General features: G+C 50.6%; 1 protein-coding gene across 9 annotated transcripts in view; it reads left to right on the top strand.

Moving 5' to 3' along the window:
- COL6A3 (collagen type VI alpha 3 chain) overlaps nucleotides 1-16,739 on the top strand; it is an 81,154-nt gene that overhangs the window by 21,307 nt on the left and 43,108 nt on the right. For 5 of the 9 annotated variants that reach the window (XM_072961899.1, XM_072961902.1, XM_072961898.1 and 2 more), the window contains 6 exons: nucleotides 3,960-4,562; nucleotides 7,880-8,464; nucleotides 10,103-10,702; nucleotides 12,050-12,622; nucleotides 14,058-14,666; nucleotides 15,835-16,440. In XM_072961899.1, the coding sequence (XP_072818000.1) occupies nucleotides 3,960-4,562; nucleotides 7,880-8,464; nucleotides 10,103-10,702; nucleotides 12,050-12,622; nucleotides 14,058-14,666; nucleotides 15,835-16,440 (3,576 nt within the window). The remainder of the gene's footprint in view (nucleotides 1-3,959; nucleotides 4,563-7,879; nucleotides 8,465-10,102; nucleotides 10,703-12,049; nucleotides 12,623-14,057; nucleotides 14,667-15,834; nucleotides 16,441-16,739) is intronic. The other 4 variants (XM_072961904.1, XM_072961903.1, XM_072961900.1 and 1 more) reach the window with 3 other exon arrangements.

The following is a 16,739-nucleotide window of genomic DNA, read 5'->3' as shown; positions in this document are numbered from 1 at the left end:
GGGTTTCAGAGATAGGAGGTGGGAGGGGAGGTGACAGGTGGAAAGTTGGTCTCTTGCGAATTCAAGGTGGTGGGAGGAGCAGGAAGAAGAAAGTGGATTTTGAGCCGTAAATCAACCCATCAAAGAAGCCAGATGCGAGGGGCTGATGGAAGGACAGAGGGGCAGGGGGAGTCCAGGGAACGGGAGAGCTTTCTGGACTGTGATCAGAATAATGGGGGGAGCTGGACGTAAGCTGTATCTGACAGCAGTTCTTCATCACAGAAATTCAGAGAACAAGCGATAGGGAGCAGGATGCGCGGATGTCAGGAGAAAGGAGCCAGTTGTCCTGGGCAGGCAGAGCCTGGTGAGGAGAAGGGTTTCGGAATTAACCAGCCCTAAGGTGTTTCAGAAGGTTGTTCATAATGGTTTCCCAGTGGTTACCCGTGATTTCAGCTTTGATGGGGCAGGAGTGCTAATGCCCCTATCAGTGGGTCTGCTTCTAATAGAGAGGAATGCGGGTTAGTCTGGAATATTTGTATTCAGCCTGGAAAGCATTCCCTCCTTCCAATGACATGCCTCACCTCTGCATTATAACGTGTGTTGATCCTGCTAGAGTACAGGAGAAGAAGGTGGGACCCCTGAGAGCACCCCAAATCAAGTTCACAAGGAGACTTGCTGGTTGCAAGGAGATTACAAGACGGCAACTAACGACCTTCTCCATTCGCTACAACATTCTCCGTGTCAATAATTCACTAACCATTGCACTTCTGAATATAGCGACCGTAACTCATCCATGTCAAAAACAGTGAAGGGGATCAGGAGAGAAATGGAGCATCTCTATTGATGTTTTGGCCAATTCAGGAAAAGAGTGGACGAGTTTGCCTTCAAGTTTAACCGTTATAGAAAAGGATAAACAGTTCAATTACCATATGAATGCTAAACGAGCCAAGCCACATAGCATGTTTCCGTGATGATAAAACCTTTGTTTTTATGCCAAGAAAGCATCTCTGTCTTCTAGTGTTCAAGCCACTAGCAGCGCCAGGGCGGATTATTAATGCATTTATGTTGTCTTTTCTAATTAACTTCACTCTGCATTTCCTTCAGTATCATGCCCCATTGCATGTTCCACAGCAAAAAAATAATATAATAATAACTCTGTTTATAGTGTTTGGGAAAGGTAGTCAGGAAGGCATCATAGAGGTTGCCAGCAAGTCAGGGCTGTTTCTTCTCATGTCCTGTCCACCAGGTAGGCGACTTTCCCCCATAAATGTATATGTATAAAAAGCTAATGATTGCCCCTTGTTTTAAATGAACTCTGCTCAAGCAATCTCAGAGAGCTGTGTACTTAAGAATCCTTTGTATGAATGGATATCAGATACAAAAGCCTTGTACCACAGCTAAAGGCGATCTGTATTCAGTGAGGATAAGCTTTCTTTTCTTTGTAAAATATGAAGGTTTCAAAACCTTGTGAAACCGGTCTGCAGGTTTGTGTTTGCGTAGGAAATGCAAACACGATCTCTGAGATTTTTCCTGAAGAAAGGAAGCACCCCATGAGCTAAGGCAGCCCTGGTGTCCACACCCACGTGCTCAGGAAAACAGTGTTTCCACCGGGGTTGAAGGAGCCTCTGATCTTCCCCCTGGACGTTGAGAGGCTCTTCCCTGGAAAATGCCACAGAGGGTGCGATCCGTGAGCCGTGAAAGCAGAAAGCCAGACGACCTCACCATGTAAATTTGAGCTAGATCCGATTCCTCTCAGAGCCAGTACCGGTGGCTGCGTGCCTTGCTGTGCACAGGAACCCACGGCTCTTGTGTCTGTCGGAGGCTTCGGTGCTCCCGGATAACACAGCATGCCCTTGTGTGTCCCATGATCATCTGCATAAGAGGACAATGTTGTTTTTTTCAGTGATGACAAATTATCCAACATTTTTCTATGACCTTTTTAGCTTTTTAGAAGAGACATTATCAAGGGTTTCCCCTCAGTGTTCGTTTATCGGATCTATTCTGTTGTGAATTGCAATCAACAAGGAAGTAATAAATTAATAAGGAATGGGTCGCCCTGTGATTTAGGTATCAGTTTCCTTTCAGGGCCCCTAGGCTCATGGTGAGTCCTTCTTTTAAGTGTCTTGGTTTGCTGAGTCAGCGGCCAGTTTTTGTCCCCCAGGGTCATTGGCTTAGGCCTGGGAAATGTTGAGGGATCTTGTGGGGTGATCGGTGGAGCCTCCAGCTCCTAGAACGTGAGCCATTTCTATTGGCCCGCTGTGTAATTCACACTGCCGGCACCACACCCTCCCAAAGATCCGTCAGGAATCTCCTGTTTTGGCTGAAGAGTAGCAAATGCTTTGGAATTCTTAGCAAAAGTTGAATTAGTATCTTGTAAGAGGTTACAAGATATTTCCACATCAGTATCTTTCCCTCTTCAAGGAATTCCTCTGCAAAATTTTGAGGGATTTCATGTATGTAGGGGGAGAAAGAGCAGCCGGGATTCAAGCCATCCCTGGCTCAGTTTACCTAGGAAAGTGCTTCGGTAGGAACATAATTTCACGAGCGCAAAATCCCCCAATTTTATGAGACAAGATTTGCATCCTGTTTCCACAGTGGAAATAAAAGCAGCTTTATTGGCACAAGAAAAAATTAATTTGAAATGTAAAATGTTCACTGTCATTAAAAATACCAGAATGAGGGATATGGTGTTACAATTACACTCCAAATATAGCTTCCTAAAACCAAAGGGAAAAATCATTTTTGTAAATACCATGTATGTTCACATTAAGTCTCTTCCTGTTCCTAACACACACTTAAGTTATTAAAAAACGTCTGCTAGAATAGTTTTTCCTTTCGCATAGTTTCAGTCAATCTGATGTAAATGTTCTCACCGAGCCTTTGAAATGTTCCACCCAGGTTTGGAGTTGATTGATCTCTATTCCCCGTGTCAGTGCTTCTGTGAAACCTCCATGCTCAGTAACAGAATGCAAGTTTCATGTCTGCCAAGGTCAAGGGGAGAAAAGGGGTCTTGGTCAGCTGTTTTGATGTCCATGTGTGTCACCCCAGAGCTAATTCTGATGAAGAGTTTACTGGATACTCAAGGTCCCGCCAGGCACTGGGTCTAGGGTGTCATAAAAATAAGGTTGGATAATTATGTCATGACTGGTTTCATATCACTCTGCTTAACATCGTTCTGCATTATGTGGCTGAACACAGAGGCAACGGCAAAAAAAACGAATGAATGAGCCGAATCTCCTACCTGCGTCTGAGTTGCAGGAACTAAATATCATTGGAGAAGGAAAAAAAAACCAAACTAAAATGTATGAGCATTTTTAGATCAAAACTGTAGATGCTGTCTGAGTTTTTTTCATTTTCCCAAAATTGTGGGTACACAGCCATTTTGATTCTTAAAGAAAAAAAAAAAAAGAAGGAACAACAGTTGTTCAAGGAATCAAGTGTTTAACGTACTGGGATGATGAGTCATCAAACCTTAAACCTGAGATTCTGTTTTGTGCGGTGGATTTGAGAAAGAAAGTTCTTATAATCACTTGAGAATTATGAGACATGTCCCCAAATTAGAAATCATCTTTGGACCTTTGTTAATGCACTGCTTTCTTTTCTCCTATGTGCATGGTAATGCACAGTTCCATGCAACTGTAGTTCCCTCCAAATTTAGTAGAAATTTCCAGAACACACTCAAGATTTCTCCCAGAAGAGTGAATAGAGTGTCTTGGAATTTAATGACAAAGATGGCGCAGATGAGGATTTGGTATTAAATGCCTATGTTCAATACCATTCATTTCTGTTAAGAAGTTGCCTCTTATCCATTCAGAATGCAGAACCGAAAGAGAATTTCATGTTCCTTAATCAACATGTGTTTTGGTGGTCAGTATTTCGTGTTTCTTATTGGTTTCCAAAGAAACATGTCAGAACACTGAATGATGCATGTGGTCACTTGTTCTAACACTTCACATTTTTTGCATTTCTCTCTTTTAAAGCACAAGACTCTGCTGACATTATTTTCCTTATTGATGGATCAAACAACACCGGAAGTGTCAATTTCGCAGTCATTCGCGACTTCCTTGTAAATCTCCTTGAGAGACTCTCAATTGGAACTCAGCAGATCCGAGTGGGGGTGGTCCAGTATAGCGATGAGCCCAGAACCATGTTCTCCTTGAGCACCTACTCCACCAAGGCTCAGGTTCTGGATGCAGTGAAAGCCCTTGGGTTCCTTGGTGGGGAGTTGGCCAATGTCGGGCTCGCCCTTGAATTCCTGGTGGAGAACCACTTCACCCAGGCTGGGGGCAGCCGCGCGGAGGAAGGGGTTCCCCAGGTGCTGGTCCTCATAAGTGCCGGGCCGTCTAGTGACGAGGTCCGCGACGGGGTGGTGGCACTGAAGCAGGCTAGCGTTTTCTCATTTGGCCTCGGAGCCCAGGCCGCCTCCAAGGCAGAGCTTCAGCACATAGCTACCAATGACAACCTGGTGTTTACTGTCCCGGAATTCCGTAGCTTTGGGGACCTCCAGGAGCAATTACTGCCGTACATTGTGGGCGTGGCCCAAAGGCACATTGTCTTGCAACCGCCAACCATTGTCACACAAGGTACGTATGCTTTCCTCACCATCTGCGTGGTGGTGGGCTGTTCTGGGTGTGGTTTTGTAGAGGTCAGGAGGGCACCTTGCAGAATGATTCACCTCGGGAGAACCTGTAAGTACCCACAGTCAAGCCCTCCCCAGAGGAGCGAGCTCTTGGATGTGGTCTGTGACGGCTGCAGTGCTCCAAACACCCGGAGAGCTGTGAGTGCGTGGAAAGCTCTTGTCAGAGCCTGAGCCGTCAAGAAAGGGTGCTTTAAGGAAAAAGGTGTATATATGTGTTCGGGTTCTTTTCCATTACAGCTCTTTGCAAGAAACTGAATATAGTTCCCTGTGCTGTACAGTGGGTCCCTGTTGCCTGTCTGTTTTACATATATAATGTGTATCTGTTAATCCCAAACTCCTCATCTATCCCTCCTCCCTCTTCCCCATTAGTAACAGTTGGTGAAGGAAGTGTGCTTTTAAGGCTAATTCAACAAACCCGTGACTTTGAGTTTATGAAACACTATCGTGTCATCTACTTATGACACAGTCATCCTAAAAATGGGTCTCGGGGGCTCATTACAAGTCTGAGGAAAGTACTGCAGGGTAATGGCCTGAGCTCTGCGTCAGCGTGCTAGCCTTGCCCACAGGTACGTGACAGCTGTCTCCCCTGACTCATTTTTACACTGGGTAGCAGAAGTGGCACTTCTGGAGGTAAGAAATAACGGAGCACTCACTCGGTGGAATATTTAAGAAAGCCTTTTCTCCCCTGCTTATCAAGTTGAGGGGAGCGCTATCAAGTGGAGTGGAGAGATTACACACGCAGTTGGAAGGCCTTTGGCAAAAGAACCCCATTGACGTCATTTTTAAAAAACCCATAAAACGAATCACGTCACATAACAAAATGCATTTAACAGGTCAAATGTGGGAGGTGGGGGGTGTATTTCAAAACTGAAGTAAGACTAGAGTGGTGCTCGATGCTCTAGCAGGTAAAATCCAGCAGATGCAGGTGAACCGAATTACACTAACTGGTGATCTCTGACTGTCAGAGATTTTATTACCAACGGTATTAGGCATATTGCTGGGTGGGGTAAAGTAGAATGGATGCAAAATGACATCCTGAAAATTCTCTGGATATTTCCAGACATCCCTCTGATTGGAATACAATCTCTCACAGTTTCTCCCAGCTTGCCTGCTTTTGGAAACAAACGAACAACTTCCATGGGTTTTGTAAACACTGAGGAAGTGTTATGGCTGCATTAGGGAGAGTGGGTCTCTGGTCTCTGGTCTCATGTTAATCTGCTGTGTGATCCTGGGCAGGCCACACAGCCTCTCTGGGCTCCAGGGAGGTGAGGTTGAGAAGGGGCATGTTGAGAGCGAGGAGAAACAGATTTGGGCCTCGGTGGGGCAGGATGGGGTGGGAATGGGCTGGAGGGAAGAGGCTGGGCAGAGGGTGGGTGAGGGTGAGCTCAGAGGTGGGGACGCTCTGGATATGGGGAGCCTGGGTGCGGGCCTGGAAGCGGGTGCTGGGGGATCAGGGGGATGTGGGTACAGAGGAAGACAGCTCTGGGGAAGGGTGATGGGGGCTGGGTGTTTGAGGAGGATTTGCTTGGGAACAGTAGATGGGAAGATGAGGACAGTCATCCGGTCCTGGGCTGGCGAGGGCTGCAGGGAACCCAGCGTCCCAGGGGAAGCCCGTCGGCAGGGAGCTGAGGGCTAAGCCCACTGGTTAGCAGGACCTTCGCCCCCCCCCCCCCCCAGTACGGGCGTTCACAGCAGGCCCCAGCAGAGCCACGAGACAGAGAGCACGGCTCTGACTGGGCTGGCATCTCAGGGCAGGAGGAGGAAGTCTCTTCCTGGAGGGGACAGGAGGGGCTGCCCCTCAGCCTGACGGGGTGAGTCAGCCTGATGAGTGGGGGGTGAGAGGGGACCTGCTCTCTCTTCGTCTGTCCCTCCGTTGTGTCCATCTCAGCAGATGCAGGAGCCTCTGCATTGATGGTGTCAAGTCTCCATCCTCAGTGTAGATGGGCTCTGTGTGTGTGTGTGTGTGTGTGTGTGTGTGTGTGTGTGTGTGAGTGTGTGTCCAGGCGTGCTTGCTGTCCTGTGTGTGTCTAAAAAGCACACGTGTGGCTACCTGTGTAGCTGTACGTAAGTTTTTGTGCATATATGGAGAGGGGGAGGGGACGGCAGGGTGCGTGGCACCCAGTGTCCCTCAGCCCCCACATGTAGGGAGAACCCACAGATCTGCAGGCCTCTATGGAGAATTTGAGGACTTGGAATTGATTGTTTACCCCGCAACTTGAGGCCAAAGCAGTGGTCCCCACGTGCCTGTTCCTGGATGCTCTGTCTCGCTGGTGCAGTAACATTTCCTCTTAAAGAGGAGAGCTTGCACCCATCATGTCAGTGTAGTCAAAAGTCAAGTCTTACATACCATCCGGCTCTCTGCACGCAGTAACGGAGGCCTCCCCAGTCCAGATAATCCTTTAATAAATTACAAACCCTCCTGCCTCAGTTTTAACTCTGATGAGCTTATGAGTCTTGGAAGACTTGTCAGGTTTCTGGACTGGGGGCTTGGCCCCCGAGACTCAGGTGGGCTGCCTGCGTGGTTACAGCAGGGGGCAGAAGGTCGGTGGCGCTCGGAGGCAGTAATCTTGTCCGGGCTGTGATCTGTCTTTGAGTTGCCACGGCCTTAGCATGTAACTTGGGACCTTCACAGCACAGGTCTCTTAAATGGAAGTACCTCTGTGCCACTTGCTGGTTTTGACGTCGGTTTCCTTTTCGTAAATTTTATGAAGTTAAATAATCGGTGTTTTCCTCCCCCTTTCCTGAAAAATCAACACACAGACAACAGAACCGAAGGGAATCGAGTCAAAGTTCAAGGTTTGCGTGTGGCGATCGGTGGTTATGAGGTCAAGGCTGTCTGACCCAGGGCCCTCCGAGCAGACGCTGATGGTGTCTTTAATTACCTGAGCTTTAATTATCTGTGCTTTGGCTTCATTCTCCCCTCTAAAGTACGAGCTATAGATTTTATGGCAGAAAAGAGCTTTCTGGCTTTTTTAGCGACGATATACTAAATAGGTGGTTGATAAAACTGCGTTAATTTTTGCACAACTGTTTTGTAAAAGGTACTATGGGTGGGGGTTGGGGAGCCCAGTCTGCCCTCTGCAGGGAAGGACACAGTTGTAACTAATGTGCATTGTGACAAATTGCTCAGGGGCTCTCACTGACTTCACTGTGGCCAGGGCAAGTGGGAGCATCTGTGGGGGGCAGTTTGCAGTGTAGACAGTCATACTGAACGTGCTGGGTCAGGCCCTTCTACTCACCTTGTGACGTTGCTACCTACAGTCATCGAAGTCAACAAGAGGGACATAGTTTTCCTGGTGGATGGCTCATCTGCACTGGGACTGGCCAACTTCAATGCGATCCGCGACTTCATTGCCAAGGTCATCCAGAGGCTGGAAATCGGACAGGACCTTATCCAGGTGGCTGTGGCTCAGTACGCAGACACAGTGCGGCCAGAGTTCTATTTCAATACCTACTCCAGCAAGAGGGAAGTCATGACCGCTGTGCGGAGGATGAAGCCCTTGGAGGGCTCGGCCCTGTACACGGGCTCGGCTCTGGACTTCGTCCGGAACAGCCTGTTCACCGGCGGGACCGGCTACCGGGCTGCCGAGGGGGTCCCGAAGCTGTTGGTGCTGATTACAGGCGGTAAGTCCCTAGATGAAGTCAGCCAGCCAGCCCAGGAGCTGAAGAGAAGCAACATCATGGCCTTTGCCATCGGGAACAAGGTGGCCAACCGGGCTGAGCTGGAAGAGATCGCGTTCGACTCCACCCTGGTGTTCGTTCCGGATGAGTTCCGGACCGCCCCTCTGCAGGGCCTGCTGCCCAGCGTGCTGGCGCCTCTCCGGACGCTCTCTGGAACCACCGAAGGTATGATGCGGGGGGCGGGGGTCAGACACATAATGGGGTGGTCTTCAGGCAGAGCCTTTGAGGGAAAAACAAACCCAAGTTTTATTCATGTTCAGCTAAGAGACACCTCTTACGTGAAGGATACAACAGGCAAGATTTATTTCAGGTTTCCTTTTACCCTGAGTTGGAAATTATACGACTTAAAATGCCATAAAATAAGAATTGGGTGACTTAAACTGTAAGACCAGGGGCCACCTGCCTTTGAAGCTTCCAACCAAGGAGATCACGTCTTGGTTCAGAACCCCCAGGAGGTCCCAGTGTTCTGCTTTTCCTGGTGGCTCCTGTCCAGCCTCCTCCTCCCACCACCAGGATGTAGCCTGACCCTTCCTCTCCTGAGCAGATGGTCCACTTTCAAGTGGCCCAAACCCGACCAGCATAGAACATGAACCCTCTCTCCTCTCTCTTTAAGGGATTTCCTCCAACGGGGCAGCGCAGGGAAGGGATGGGGATGCAGAAAAAAGCCCAGGGGTTCTTCCGACCCTTCCTTCGATGTGGTTATCAGTGAGCAGCTATTTTCAAAGCTACCATGATGGTCTATGAGCTCACCAACTGAATAAGTGCAGTTTGCCGTCCTCAACGAAGATGAATATCACGGAAACGAGCTTTTCTGCCTCACAAACTTTACCACTGAATGTTCGACGCATGAGCCACGTGCATGGAGGCATGCTCTCTGCTCGGGCTTTCTGCTCTCCTAAAAGCCTCTCTCCCCCCCTCTCTGTCTGTCTCTCATTTCCTTAAAACTTCTAATCCACACTTTCACAGCCAAAGTTCAAGCTGATAGAACGTAGGGTACGATTCCTTGTTAGGTTAAACATCAGGGGAGACGTGGGGAAGGATCTGTTTTCATTTTAGAGGCACGTGTTGGGGAAAGCACTCTGATTGGAGGATCAATTTTTGATGCTCCGTGAGCCTCGACCAGGCCTCGCCAAGAGTCTTTTTGGATTTTAACGTGTTGTGTTTCCATGATCCTGTGAGCTGGCTCACGAGGAATCCCCGAGGGCACTGGCTGGATTACTGCCTGGCAGTGCCGTGACTCCCCACGAGAAGAGTCTCACATGACAAATAGGCTGTCCGAGCGATGTTTCAAGATGAGAGCAGAGTATTTTATGGGTGTTTTTAGGCTTCAGGACCTCATGTTCTCTGGTTAACTTAGGCTAATGCTTGTAATCTCTCCGTGAGTGTAAATCTCTCTGTAAAGACCCAGTCTCGCCCATGTAATCCTGGCTGAGACCGTGGTCACTAACCGAGGATGCAGAAAGACACAGCACCCTTGCAGAATTCATTTCTGGGGGGGGGCATGTTCCATTTCAAGGAGTCTGATTGTCTTTTGTTGGTTGCAAACATTCTCGCTTTGGCTCTGTATCTGTGTTGCGCCAACTTGGTTTTGTAAACTTGACTGTCGACGTGCCTGACAACCACCAGCCCCCACCGGAGGAAAATGTGCAGCCTCCTGCCATATTTGGTGAGGTGGATGTGCTTGGCCTCACCGGATTTCTCTGTGTTCCACACGTGGGCATGTGTGCCCGGCCCGCGGGCACACATGGTGACCTCGTCTGAGGTGCTGTTTGTCTCACCTTGTTCTCTGTGCTCCCACTGCAGTTCATGCAAACAAAAGGGATATCATCTTTCTTTTGGATGGATCGCTCAACGTTGGAAAGACCAACTTCCCGTACGTGCGGGACTTTGTCATGAACGTAGTGAACAGCCTCGATGTCGGAAGCGACAGCGTCCGAGTCGGTTTAGTGCAATTTAGTGACACTCCGGTCACGGAGTTCTCCCTAGACACATACCAGACCAAGCCAGAGCTGCTCGCTCACGTGAGGCAGCTGCAGCTCCAGGGAGGCTCGGGCCTGAACACCGGCGCCGCCCTAGGCTATGTCCACGCGACCCACTTCACCGAGGCCGGCGGCAGCAGGATCCGCGAACACGTGCCGCAGCTGCTGCTCCTGCTCACGGCCGGCCCGGCCGACGACGCGTACCTGCAGGCGGCCAACGCCCTGGCACGCGCCGGCGTCCTGACCTTTTGCGTGGGCGCCAGCCGGGCCGACAAGGCCGAGCTCGAGCAGATCGCTTTTAACCCGAGCCTGGTGTACCTCATGGATGATTTCAGCTCCCTGCCGGCTTTGCCCCAGCAGCTGATTCAGCCCCTAACCACGTATGTTAGCGGAGGTGTGGAGGAAGTTCCGCTCGGCCAGCCAGGTAATGCTCTCCGGCGGCTCGGGGCGCCCTCTCCCACAGCCCTCCTGCAAACTGACACCTCTTTGCCGAGCAGGTGGTCCAGTCTGAACTCAAGAGTGTGGTAACGAGCCGTAGGAGGAGAGTGGGCTCCCTGCGGCGGAAGGAGTTTGAATGGGGGCTTGAGACCCTGTACCGGCAAGCGTAGGTCCTCTGTCTCCAGGGCGTCTGTTCATGCAAGTTTAGGAAGCCCAGCTTACGCTCTGCCCGTGTTGCCTCACCCTTCGTTCAGAAGCTGGGTTGACTTCTTTTCTGGCCCTGATGCCTGTGAAGAGTCTGGAGTCCAAATCCCGATGGTAATGGGAGAAAGACAGAGAGAGAGAGAGACAGTGAGAGAGAGAGAGAGAGAGAGAGAGAGGGAGAGACTCCCTTTCGTGCCTGAGTGAGTATGTGTTGGGAGCATTTCCAAAATTGAAATTAGTTTCTTGAGATGTTTTTTTTTTAATGTTCCAAATCTGCTGTCTCTAAAAAATTACTTGTCATAAACCCAGCAAAGGCTGTGTCATCACATGATGGTGAAATGGTTTCCAGAGAAAACCTGGGTGCTGATGATTGCACATGAATATGGTGGCAAGATACGGACACACAGGAGCCACTGACTTGCTCACACCCTACTGATGGGTAGCCAGACTGATCCAACTGAAACCTAATTGGAATAGTTCCAAGAACCCTTTGAGCCGAAAATAATGTTCACATGATGTGTTGTAGCCCTCCATGGGCTCATCTGTGTTTTCTGTTGTCCGATCATGGCAGATTGAAAGTCACTGACATAGAGCTGGACCCACAGACTGATAATGGGCACTGTTTTGGGTTCTAACCCATAACGTCAAATTTAACGAAAAGGAAATCCAGTTAGAGCATCTGTGACACGTTTATGTGTCGACTCAGTTATACTTGGGTGATTAACCCATTTCAGCCTTTGTCACTAGAGACAGATCAGTTCTTTAAGCAAAAGGACACTAAGGATCATATTTTCAATAGTTTTGTTTCTAACCATTTGAAAATGCTGTTCTCCTGGAGTGAGTGCCACCTGATGCGAGAGCAGAACCCTCTGGGCTTTTCTTTGGGCTCTGTGAAAGAAGTGTGATGCTGGGCTGAGCAGACCAGGCTGGGAGCTGTAGTCCTGTGCAAAGATGCAGCGCTCTGGAAGGGGGCGCTGGAGCGGCAGCTGGTGTGGGTTTTCCTTCCCTTGCCGGTGCATTGATCGCCAGACGCACTTCCTGAACCCCCATTACCCACGGCTGGCGGTGCTGGGCTAAGCACCTGCTGTGATCTTGTCCCTCACTCTGTCCTCACCCACTTTCATTGCAGAGAGCAAGCGGGACATTCTGTTCCTCTTTGACGGCTCGGCCAACCTCGTGGGCCAGTTCCCCGCCGTCCGCGACTTCCTCTACAAGATCATCGACGAGCTGAATGTGAAACCCGAGGGGACTCGGGTCGCGGTGGCTCAGTACAGCGATGACGTCCGGGTGGAGTCCCGTTTTGACGAGCACCAGAATAAGCCCGAAATCCTGAATCTCGTGAAGAGGATGAAGATCAAGACGGGCAAAGCCCTCAACCTGGGCTACGCCCTGGACTACGCGCAGAGGTACATCTTTGTGAAGTCCGCCGGAAGCCGGATCGAGGACGGAGTGCTGCAGTTCCTGGTGCTGCTGGTGGCGGGAAGGTCGTCGGACCGCGTGGACGGGCCGGCACTCAACCTGAAACAGAGCGGGGTGGTGCCTTTCATCCTCCAGGCCAAGAACGCAGACCCGGCAGAGCTGGAGCTCATCGTGCCTTCCCCCGCCTTCATCCTGGTTGCCGAGTCGCTTCCCAAGATTGGAGACCTCCAACCACAGATCGTGAACCTCTTGAAATCGGTGCAAAATGGGGCGCCAACACCAGGTAAGGCAGAGAACTTCTGGTTGCTTCTGCAGCCCTGTTCTGTCGTGCAGAGTCAACTGTAGGGTGCTGGCTTCAGGTCCTCAGGGAGACACCCTCCTCGGATTTCCAAGAAAGCTAGGGGATTTCTGTAGAAACAATGGAATATGACTTTTCTTTCCCCAAGTTGACCCTCTAACTGCTCTTTGGGGCAAAACAGGAGAATCAGGGTGAATACTTTTAAAGACATTAGAGTATTTCACCATAAAATAACATTATAAACGTTTAGATAGATCAGTGGTTAAAAATCCCTTTTTTTTGGGAAAAAAAAGCTCTATTTTTACAATGTGCGCAATAAAAGCCTTACAACGTGGTTGCATTAGAGCTAAAGCTGTATTTATCTTCATATCCCCCAGTATCTGATTTTAAGTGGGTATCACTGTGCTAGAATTCATTCTCTACCTTCATTAAAAACATAAAGTGTGAAGGGAGGCAGGCCCGTCCCCATTACAAACACTGCATTAAAATTTTCAAGCACTCATCTTCGTGGCCGTGAGTTCATGTTCAGCCGCTTTCCCTGTGGTGACAAAAATGCAGTGAAAAGAGTAATTTCGCATATAATCCCTTTGATTAAAAACCAGAGAAACTAGAGCTTCTGCGTTGACTATTGGGTACGTTCACTGTTGGCTTTGGGTTGTAAACTGGACATCTGGGTTACGTTTTCACCCAGTGACCCACTGTGACTTGCAGCAAATCATTTGAGACCTCCCAGCTGTAAAATGCGAATGGTTATGCAGACTCAGCCCTTGTCTCTCCAGCCCCCACCCCAATGTTTCTTCTTGAGTACAGCTTTGAAAGTCAGCAGTACTGCTCAAACACGGAAAAGTGCTAAAATAAAAGGACGATCTCTATGTATTGATGCCTTAGTTCCCCATGGCTGTGTTAACAAATTGGGATTCATTTAGTGGTTCAACACTAAATGAATTAACTATCTCAAGTTTTAGAGGTCAGAAATCCCAACCAGTTTTACTGGGCTTAAAATCAGGGTGTCTGCAGGCTTGCCTTCCTTCCGGAGTTCCTCGCCGATTCTCGATTTCCTTGCCCCTTCCAGTTTCTAGGCGCCACCCGCATCCCTTTGTCCTCAGCCCCTTCCTCCGTCTTCTAAGCCAGCAACACAGTATCTTCTTTCTTCCCTGATCTCCATATCCATCCTTAGATCTTCTCCCTTCGGCTGGAATCCTCTGATCTCCCTTTTCTAAGGACACATGACTGATTCTACTGGATCCAGCTGGATGCTCCAGGATCATCATCCCCGTAATCCTTAATTTAATCACTCCTGCAGATTCCCTCCCAGGAATTAGGAACTTGATATCGGGGGCCACTATCCCACCCACCACCACTGGTATGAAGTTGTCCCTCCTCTGTTCTGTGTGAGTCACGGAGGCTGACTTCCTTCTAGTTTCAGGTGAAAAGGATGTGGTGTTTCTGATTGATGGCTCTGACGGTGTCCAGAGTGGCTTCCCTCTGCTGAAAGAGTTTGTCCAGAGAGTTGTGGAGAGCCTGGATGTGGGTCCGGACCGGGTGCGCGTGGCTGTGGTGCAGTACAGTGACCGGACCAGGCCCGAGTTCTACCTGAACTCGTACATGGACAAGCAGAGCGTGGTCAGTGCCATCCGCAGGCTGACCCTCCTGGGAGGGCCCACCCCCAACACTGGGGCCTCCCTGGACTTCGTGCTGAGGAACATCCTGATCGGCTCTGCGGGCAGCAGGATCGCAGAAGGCGTGCCGCAGCTCCTGGTCGTCCTCACCGCCGACAGGTCGGGCGATGACGTGCGGGGCCCCTCGGCGGTGGCAAAGAGGGGAGGGGCGGTGCCCATCGGCATCGGCATTGGGAACGCCGACATCACCGAGATGCAGACCATCTCCTTCATCCCGGACTTCGCAGTGACTATTCCCACCTTCCGGCAGCTGGGGACCGTGCAGCAGGTCATCTCGGACAGAGTGACCCAGCTCAGCCGTGAAGAGCTGAGCAGGCTGCAGGCATCTTTGCTGTCCACACTGAGCCCAGGTGAGGAGTGGGTTCCTGACCTCTCTGTGCCTTGAAATCCCTGGGGCTCCTTGTTTGGACCATGGGTTACAAAGCATTCTCAGTTCTGTTTTGGTAACCATGTGGCGTGGGAACTAGAGTCATGTGATGAGTTAGGAACCACGTGGCCTTGGTGGCCAGAAGGGGCAGAGGCTTGGGGAGATGCTAAGGTCCAAAACCTGTCTGGTTGCAGGAGTCCTGGCTCAGGGTGCACGTGGAGGCCCCGGTGTTCCTGGGAGACGCTGTGGGCCTTCGGAAGTGCTGTGTGTGTGCAGTTCCTTTACTTTAGGCACGAGCACATGTTTCCCCTGGTCCGTCTGCTCTCCTGCTCTTCAAAATGACTATTTTCCACCTTCTCCTCCTGCTTGATGCCTCTCTCCCTCTGCTGACTCTGAGCCGGTGATCTTGATTCTCATTTCACTGAGAAAATAAAAGGCAACTGGAAGATAACTTCCAGAAGCGCCACTCGGTCCCTGCTGGCATCAGTGTCCCCGTCTCAGCTTCCCTCCTGTTCCTCGGGTGAACCGTCTCCTTCCCCGGCAGCCTCTCCTTTCCCCCCTGCAACTCTCCTCTCTCCCGCATCCTCAGTTCTCTGATGGGCCAGATGACTCTCCGTGATACAAGCACAGTGCCTTTTCTCCTCTTTTAAAAACTCCCTCGATGCCCTGCTCACCCCCAGGCGCCCCCCTAGTCTCCTTTTTAAAGCGCTGTCTTTACTGCCTACAACTCCCTCTGGACCCGCCCTAGCCTGCTCACTCTCCCTGCTTCCCAGAAAGCGCTCTGGTCAAGGTCCATCTGGCACATCCTAGCGGTCAGTTCTCAGACCCTGTCTCACTTGATCTGAGTGTCGTCTGTCACAGCTGAGAGTCCCTCCTTCCCAAAACACCAGCCCCACTTGGTCTCAACGTGGCTCTAGTTTCTTCCGCCTGCGGAGTTTCTCTTCCTTACCCTCTGCTGGTTCCTCTTCTCCTCTCTGACTGTAATCACTGAAATTCCCGGGACTCTCCTGGGACTGGTGTTTTAACTGAACACCGCAGTCTGAATCAGGAAGCCGTACCCATCAGGTTGTGAGTCTGTGACTAACTGTGATTCTGTGACCAAGAATTGGGTGCCAGTGAAGGTGGCGCTCATGATCACGGTGGGTTCACAGGTTTCGGCGGCAAGAGGGATGTGGTCTTTCTCATCGACGGGTCCCAGAGTGCTGGCCCTGAGTTCCAGTACATCCGTACCTTCATCGAGAGGCTGGTTGACTATCTGGACATAGGCTTCGACAAGACCCGGGTGGCGGTCATCCAGTTCAGCGAGGACCCCAGGGTGGAGTTCCTGCTGAACGCCCACTCCAGCAAGGACGAGGTGCAGAATGCGCTGAGGCGGCTGCGGCCCAAAGGTGGGCGGCAGATCAACATTGGGGGTGCCTTGGAGTACGTGTCAAGGAATATCTTCAAGAGGCCGCTGGGGAGCCGGATTGAAGAGGGCGTCCCTCAGTTCCTGGTCCTCATTTCCTCCGGGAAGTCTGACGACGAAGTTGACGACTCAGCAGTAGAACTCAAGCAGTTTGGCGTGGCACCAGTTACAATCGGAAGGAACGCAGACCCGGAGGAGCTGGTGAAGATCTCCCTGAGCCCCGAGTACGTGTTCTCAGTGAGCACCTTCCGGGAGCTGCCCAGCCTGGAGCAGAAGCTGCTGACCCCCATCACCACCCTAACCTCGGAGCAGATTCAGCAGATCTTGGCCACCAGCCGCTTCCCTCCTCCAGGTAAGACCAGGTGTTTGTTCTTCTCCGTTGTCTTTCCTGAACATGAAAAATCACAGGCTCAAAGTCCATGCTTCTCAAAAGTACAATCGAAGTAACGGGCCACCCGTGATTGAACCTGTGGGTCCACAGCTGGACGCAGGGAGGAGGACGCACACGGTGGGCAGCCACCGGGCATCTCAGCCAGAGGGTGTTAGAAAAGGCTCAGCACAGGATTTGGACTCATCATAGGTGATTTTGCGGAAGGCTTGAGGAAATGGGACTTTGCCCTGAGTGCGTGCCGTCAAGAAGGGCGAGTCATC

This window comes from Vicugna pacos, chromosome 5 (assembly GCF_048564905.1).
Source record: "Vicugna pacos chromosome 5, VicPac4, whole genome shotgun sequence".
NCBI classification, from domain to species: Eukaryota; Metazoa; Chordata; class Mammalia; order Artiodactyla; family Camelidae; genus Vicugna; species Vicugna pacos.
Note: the sequence above shows the minus strand (reverse complement) of the source record. Positions and strands in the feature narration are given on the sequence as shown.